The sequence below is a fragment of the Hetaerina americana genome, unplaced genomic scaffold (genome assembly GCF_022747635.1).
Source record: "Hetaerina americana unplaced genomic scaffold, ioHetAmer1.1.p SCAF_9, whole genome shotgun sequence".
Classification (NCBI taxonomy): domain Eukaryota; kingdom Metazoa; phylum Arthropoda; class Insecta; order Odonata; family Calopterygidae; genus Hetaerina; species Hetaerina americana.
In genome coordinates, this window is record NW_027287538.1 from 70,483,212 (window position 1) to 70,490,878 (window position 7,667).

Sequence of the window (7,667 nt, forward strand, 5' to 3'; positions counted from 1 at the left end):
TGAGGAATTGAAGAAGGGTTAATTGCAGTGTCTGGTGTCAGGTTGTGTTTTATTTGGAGAGGTTTCACTTGTTCACTTGATACCCAGCAAAATATAAAATGATAGAATAGCAAAATAAAAATAACAATAAAGTTTCAAGTACCTCTAAATCTATAGCACAAATGTTTTGTTGTTATCTGCATTTTATTCTTCTGCATCCCCATAAAATGAAAACTTCCCAGAAAATTATAATGTAGTTTAATATTCTTTTTAGACCGACATACCATTGCCCAGACTTGGTGGCTATATTTCTAGAAATCAAGGTTTTTGTTCTTTTTGCTTGTACGTAATTGAAATTTTGTGATTTTACTGAATTATATCAATACATTTCGTGACTTTCAGCATTGAGACGATTCATCAAAATTAAATATTTTGATACTTAGTACGTTATTTCTTAATTTATCGTTTTCCACTCAATTTTTTTATTTAAAACGCGGTGTATTGACAGAAGACATAACAATTATCAGGTCAACTTTTAAACCCGCTAGGAAATAACTTGTATACCGCGCCATTTTTCTTACGTAAATTGAATTATCAGAAGCATAACGAAAGTACCTCATCCCAATCATTTGAATGATTTGAATTAAATGCTCATAATGCTGGTCAGCTAACGAATATCGGAATTGAATTATAATACATATTTTTTATGGAAAATTCATTCTTAAATTAAATATATGAACTCAGTTTGGAAAAATAATATTACTGCTTCATAAAATCAGCTTGATCCTAGCAGTCTATATGCGAATTGTCGTCGTGAGTCATATGTCATTGAAAATGGAGGACGTACTGGACGAAGTCGGGCCCTCAGAGGAATTGCGGGTAAATCATTTAATGACGAGCTGATTCTATATTATAAAACTAGCTTATTACCAAATGCCAAATATATTGAGTGTGTTTATGATTTTGTCATTGCCGTTTGTACTAGATCTTGCGATCATGGTTTTCAGCTTTGTTGTATGTTACTTATTTAAGGAAAACATTATATTTTCAGAATTTCGAAAGAATCTACCACGATGAAGTCTTAAGAGGCGAGGTTAGCTCCACTACTAAATTTCAATATGCGTGGTGTTTAGTTCGTAGTAAATTAGCCGCTGACATAAGGAAGGGCATAATGCTCTTGGAAGAATTGTTTCAGAATGACAGAGGAGATAGGAAGCGAGATTACCTTTATTTCCTAGCAGTCGGAAATGCAAGACTGAAAGTAAGGAAACACATTTTCAATACTTTGTGCTTGTCTATATCAGAGCCTCAAAAATTTTTCTTTTTACGTAGGAGTACAACACTGCTTTGAAATACGTAAGGGCGTTTCTCAGTATCGAACCAGGAAATCAACAAGTGCTAGCTTTGGAAACTACAATTAAGAAGCGAATGGATAAAGGTCAGTTACTATCTGTACAGGTAATGGATTTCATAGTACCTTGGAACTCATTATTTGATTTGATTTTCAGAGGGAGCACTCGGGTTAGCTTTGGCTGGAGGTACTTTGCTTGCCGTTGGAGGACTGGTTGGCGTTGGTATAGCATTATTGAGCAAAAGAAAGTAACTATACTGGAACAGACAAGTCTGCTTAAACCATTGAGCGAACGGAGCCTGCTGACTAGCTCAAGTGTGCGTGTGTCTGCGTGTGTAGGTCTTTCGTCACACATACTGTACATAACATCTTATTTAAAGTACGCATACTGCGTATGATTGGGAACAGTTTATTAATATGTAAATGGGGTGTATTTGCTTAACTGTAGGATTTCATGATTGCATCTGGGTATTTTGTTGACTTCAAATTATTGTTTTGATATTAGTCACTTAATTAAAGTGAATCAATTTTGCTTCGAGATTCACGGGAACCAAAATAGATGTAGACGAACCATATTTATATGTATTTGTTTGAAATTTTAAAGACCGTAGTTATTAATAAAAATTTGCATTCCGCGCACTTAATAAATTGCACGCAGTTTAAACGATGAAATGAAAAAAAATTCGGTCGAACTCTTGTGGAATTTAATTTACCTCTCATGGATTTGAAATCAGCCTATATGCGAAGAAACGTGTAGTAGAAACCATGGTTTTTCAAATAAGTTTGAAGAAATAGGATGTGGTATTAGCCGATACTAAATTGGAGGCGTCGGGTAGCTATCAGTGAGATGTGAAATTGTGCATTTAATAGATAGTGGATTTAAAGAAAACAAGGTCCAATTCCTTGCGCTCGTCCCATCACGTTCATTAATTGAGCTATTTTTCGGTAGTGTTCTGAGAGAGTAGCAAATGCAACAATGTGAGGGCATTTTTTTATCATATTACATCCATATCAATCAACATCTCAAGTTAAATGATCCAGGGTTTACTCTTAATGTGCTAGTGCTGACTTCTTTTGTTTATTTTTATATTCCATTGCAAGTGGGCAGCGAAATCACCCATGAAGTTAACTTCCAGAAAACGCTATACGCTGATTAATTATTTCTCCTCTGTTTTGTCTAGTATTTGTATCAAATTTGTAGTTCCCTATTTCTTGGTCCATTGTAGAAGTATTGGAGGGTGTGTTTGTTGGTCATGTACTGCAATATGTCATAAATCCTGATGCTTGTATTTTGTGTATAAAATAAATAAATACAATGTCATATTGCATTTTCAGTTCAGTTGTACTAAGTAAAATTTGCACGTACATATAAACTCCACAGTACTGTCATGGGAAACCATAATTACTGTCATTATGATGAGAAAGGGTATTTTGTGAATGCCGAGGTTCTTCTGGACATAGAATTGTCTGGGGCCTACTTGAAAGAGCTTCAATATTTTGAGCAGTTGCCTTATTATAGTGCATGATGCAACAAGACCCATGATGTGATAAGTAAGTGGCCGTGAAGCCCTATTTTTGTACATTTAGTTAATTGAGCCTAAGTCATCAATGCCTATTCTTTGTACATTTTTTTGTTAACACAGTTTTTTCATGTCCTTATTACTCTGCCCACCCTCCTGCAGAATACTTCTTAATAGGTTTACTGCTATACTTCATGTCCCCAACCTTGATGTTTTTCTTATCAATCCTCTTTCTTGAGAATCTCGACTCAATTTTCTTGCAATTCCATCTGAGATCAGTAGGTAGTTGTGTTTCAATTGAAATGCATGGCAGCATTTGTTTAAGGAGGGTAAAAAGTTTCTGAGATAGAACTCAGTTGAAGCAGCAGTTAGGTATGCCTCCAAAATGCACTTGGGCCATTGTGTGATTAAAGTTCAGTTTAAACTAAATTCAGATACCAATGTGTGTAGTCATGGGAGTGAAAACATCTCAATGGAACATAATGAATTGATGTGTTGTTGTGGTGTCTGAAACAGGCACGTATTACCCAGGTGCCCTTAGAGAACAGTAACTTATGGGAAGAGGGGTCATGTTTGCGAGGTGTGTCACAATAACCAAAAAGTGATATCCGCAAAGGAACTATTACATTCAAGAGTTAAAAGGCGATGACGGGGACATCCTGTTGTGTTGAATGAGAAAATACCTTGTGGAAACAGGTGTTTATACTTATTCTTAAAGCATTTGTTTTGGTTTTCTTTTTGAAATGTATGTTAATGTTTATTGTCAAGAAATTGTTTCTTAGGGGCAAACTCTACCTAGAATGCATGAACAACTGCAGAAATGATTTTTGTTATAGGAAGAAGTTTTTGAATTCAATTTGTGGCAGCACTGTAGACAAGTGTGGTCAGCAGTGCACATAGTATGTAAGCCAAAGGGAATGATAGTACTCGGTAAGTTCAGAGAATATCCAGAACAGTAGGAAATCACACAACTCTCCCACAAAGTACCATTTACTGAGGTAAATTAATGTCATTAGGGATAGGTAGGCAGTTCCTTGGATGGAATCGAATCTGTGACCTCTGGGTTGATGTACGCAGACTTGGGATGGGAAGCCAGAACACTAGCCATTGCACCAACCCAAATCAAACACGATTCAGTTGTGCTTCTTGATGGGTGAGAGATTGATAGGTTATTATTATTTAGTAATCTACCGGTAAAGGTAGGTTGTGGATGGACACAACTACCAAAAAATATTTTGTGACTACTAACACAATCCAGCAACCTACTTTACATCAGGTCCCTCTTCATCTCTGAGTACTTCCTTCCTCCCTTCCCGTCCAACATCCCTATCTGGTTCCTGCCCTTTCCTCGTTTGCCTAACATTCTCCACTCTTACAGACTTCAACATTCCTCTGCCGACCAATACCCACTTCATCCATTTTTCCTGCCTCCTTAGGATTTCTCCCAATAAAACCCTCTCCTCTCCCACCATACCAAGTACTTCCTCATTTGTTTTCTTCTCAATCCATTTCACCTTCTCCATTCTTCTCCCCACCCACATTTCAAAAGCTTCCAATCCACTTCTATCCTCCTGCTTCATTGACCGAATTTCCACGCCGTACATAACTACACTCCATATCAAAGTTAAAAAAAAGTCTTTTCTTAACATCCTTACTCAACGCCCCTGTCATCAACTCCCTCCTCCTTGTGAAAGCCTCTTTGCCTAGCGCAATTCTTCTCCTTACGTCCCTACTACTTTGATTTTGTTGGTCCAAAACACTACCGAGATACGTAAACTGTTCTACCTGCTCTAGTTTTTGCCCTCCTATTTTAATGTTAAGCTTGGCCTTTTTCTTTCTAGAAAATCGCATAACCTTTGTTTTATTAATATTGATTCTCATTCCATACCTGTCGCCCTGAATTTCCAATTCACTCAACAATGCTTGCAGCCCCTTGGCTGACTGACAAACTAAAGCTTGGTCATCAGCAAACCTAACTGATTTTACAAATTCCCCGCCCACTTTCATTCCTACCTCCAGTTCTTCCCATGCCTCTTTAATCATTTCCTCTGCATACAGGCTGAACAGCAAGGGTGATAATGGGCAACCCTGCCTTACACCTCTTCCTAACACTGCCCATCCGGACTCCCCGTTCCCCACTCGTACCAAAGCAGTCTGAGACATGTACAGGTTGCAGATTAGCCTCCTGTCCTTCCAATCTATTCCTATTTTCTGCAATACACTCATTATTTTTTTCCCAATTTACGTTATCAAATGCCTTTTCAAGATCTACGAAACAGGCAAAATACATCCTCATTGTAATCTATATTCCTCTCGATTAGTGATCTCATTACTGCAATGGCATCACGCATATCTCTCCCCATCCTAAGCCCAAACTGATCATCCCCTAAGTAATCATTTGCCTTGCTCTCCATCCTTTTGTTGATAATCCTGAGAACCACAAGTTGCATGGGAAATCAAACTTATTGCTCTATAGTCTTCGCATGATGTAGCCTTTATTTTTTTGGAATAGGAACCAACACTGATCTCACAGTCTTCCAACCAGTATTCTTTCTAATATGTGCTACAAATTACTCCATGTAAACTCTTCCTACTGCATTTTCCGAAACCTTTCAGTAGTTCAACAGAAATGTTGTCTACCCCCACGCCCTTATTTAATTTCATCTCCCTTAAAGCCCTTTCTATCTCATTGTCCAGTATGTCTGTACCTAAGCTATCTTCATCATATTCTCTATGTCTAACCTCATTGGCCTAAGTTCTTTACCGTACAGGTCTTCTTGGATCTTTCCTGTATCAACTATTATCGAAGCCGACTTATCTCCAACGGTTAGCTCAGATTTTCCCTTCTTACTTCCCGATAGTGATTTAACCTTGCTGTATAGGGAACCAATTTCACCCTTCTTCTGCAAACTCTCTATATCCATGCACTTCCACCATCCTTCTTTTGCTTTATTTTTTGCCTGTCTCTATGTATTTTGTAACTCTTTGTATTTCCTTTTGCCTAACTCTGTGTTTATAACTTTCCATTTTCTTCTCTCGCTTGTCTTTGTTATGATCTCATCCGTGATCCATGGCTCCCTTGTCCTTTTCCCATTGATGGTTCCTATTGTTTCCTTTGCAGCTTTGGATTCATTCCCATTTTTCTTCGATAGTACTTAGCTCTTTACCATCATCCATGATTTTCTCCACAGTCTGCTGATACGCTTTCCTTGTCCATCCGTTTAATGCTTCTACATTCCATTTCCTAGCCCACCACCCCGGCCTTATCTTTTTGAAATGGATGCTACACTTCACAACAACTAAATTGTGGTCAGAGTCCGCATCCGCTCCCTGGAAGCTGTGTGATTTGATCACACTATTCCTGAATATGTGCCTAACCATAATATAATCGAACTGATACCTTTCTGAGTCACCTGGCATTTTTTGAAAGGTAGATAAAGGTGTTTATTTGGGCAAGCTTGAGACCAAATGGTCCCTTCTTCCATTTAACCTATCATCATATACATATTATACTTACCCTAAAGTTTATAATAGCATGCATGCACATAAATACATATAGATAGACACATACATCATGCATATATATACACACAAAAAAATTCTATGTATACATCTATATACACAAATATAAATTAAGTATACACATGTGCATACACACATACTCAAAGTAAATAACAGTGAAGAAAGAGAATTTAATGGGGAGTATAAGCAAAGAATGAGGCTCATGGGAAAAGCTAGGGAGAGCGTGGCATTGCACACCTAATTCCAAGAATCTGCGGGAGATGCCGCAGCAATTACTTTTAACGGAGTCATCTGCAAATATGAATTTCGATGCAACTATTTCAGAGTCTAAAAACCATTCACCTTGACCGGAAGCCTGGTCAAGGTGAATGATTTTTACCCTCTGAAATTGTTGCATTGAATTGCTCACCTAGTATAAACCCATGCACGGTAACACCCACGAAGAGAAAGGGATGTGATAAACTTATGAAAACCCCACAAATTAGAAGAAAGATACATGTACATTGTAACAATTGTTTTTCACAAAGTGAATATATTATTAAGTTACTGAAATTGAAATGAAGAAATTAATTATATTAACAGCACATGAAGAGTAATTAGAAACATATTATTTATAAAAATAATTATGCAAAATCCAACTGCTTCAGAAGAAAAAGTAGAAACTGATCTGTATAGCAGCTGAGTTAAATGAAGGAAGGTATCCTGGTTAAGTTTTGTACCTGCGGAAAATGAACTTGTGAAGTACTCTCTTAAATGTCGGAGAGTTTTTTTTGCCATCTGGGAGTTAGTTCCACAGATGGCATGATGTAGCATGAAAAGATTTGTTATAGATTTCCGTGGGATGTTGTGGGACAAGAAGTTAATTGTTATCCCTAGTGTGCCTGTTGAGGATTGAGGTGATGGTGGGAAAATTTTTTATAAATATTTAGGTCTGTGGCTTGAAAGTATTCTGTAGAAAATTGAAAGAATATGTAAATGCCTGCGGCCTTCTAGCTTTAACCAGGATATTCTAGTGAATGAGTCGGAAATGTAATCATATTTTCTAAGTTCACATATGAACTGCACCCAGGAATTATGGTTCCTCTGGAGTTTGGTTTTCAGTTTGCCTGAAAGGTCTTGGTATACTACATCACAGTAATCAAAGTGGGATATGAGAAGAGAGGACACAAAAAGCATCTTTAAGAAGGGGGGGCAATGTGCTTTAACCTTTTCAGTGAATGCAGGGATGAGTTTATTTTTCTGCAGATAGCAATTGCATGATCAGTCCAAGATAATGTTTCATTTATGGTTACATC

The 7,667-nt window shown here is 37.3% G+C and overlaps 1 protein-coding gene across 1 annotated transcript; it reads left to right on the forward strand.

Moving 5' to 3' along the window:
• The first annotated feature begins 768 nt into the window (after positions 1 to 768).
• Positions 769 to 2,651, forward strand: Fis1 (fission 1 protein). The gene is made up of 4 exons (XM_071597874.1): positions 769 to 858; positions 1,031 to 1,240; positions 1,312 to 1,417; positions 1,488 to 2,651. The coding sequence occupies exons 1-4, from the start codon at positions 778 to 780 to the stop codon at positions 1,580 to 1,582; spliced, it is 492 nt and encodes a 163-aa protein (XP_071453975.1). The 5' UTR covers positions 769 to 777; the 3' UTR covers positions 1,583 to 2,651.
• Positions 2,652 to 7,667: the final 5,016 nt, after the last annotated feature.

Bases quoted from the DNA above. Each gene is read 5' to 3' on its own strand.
- Fis1 (XM_071597874.1), top strand. From the start codon at position 778: ATGCGAATTGTCGTCGTGAGTCATATGTCATTGAAAATGGAGGACGTA. The intron at 859-1,030 runs GTAAATCATTTA...TTATATTTTCAG, and splicing joins GGCCCTCAGAGGAATTGCGG to AATTTCGAAAGAATCTACCA. The intron at 1,241-1,311 runs GTAAGGAAACAC...CTTTTTACGTAG, and splicing joins TCGGAAATGCAAGACTGAAA to GAGTACAACACTGCTTTGAA.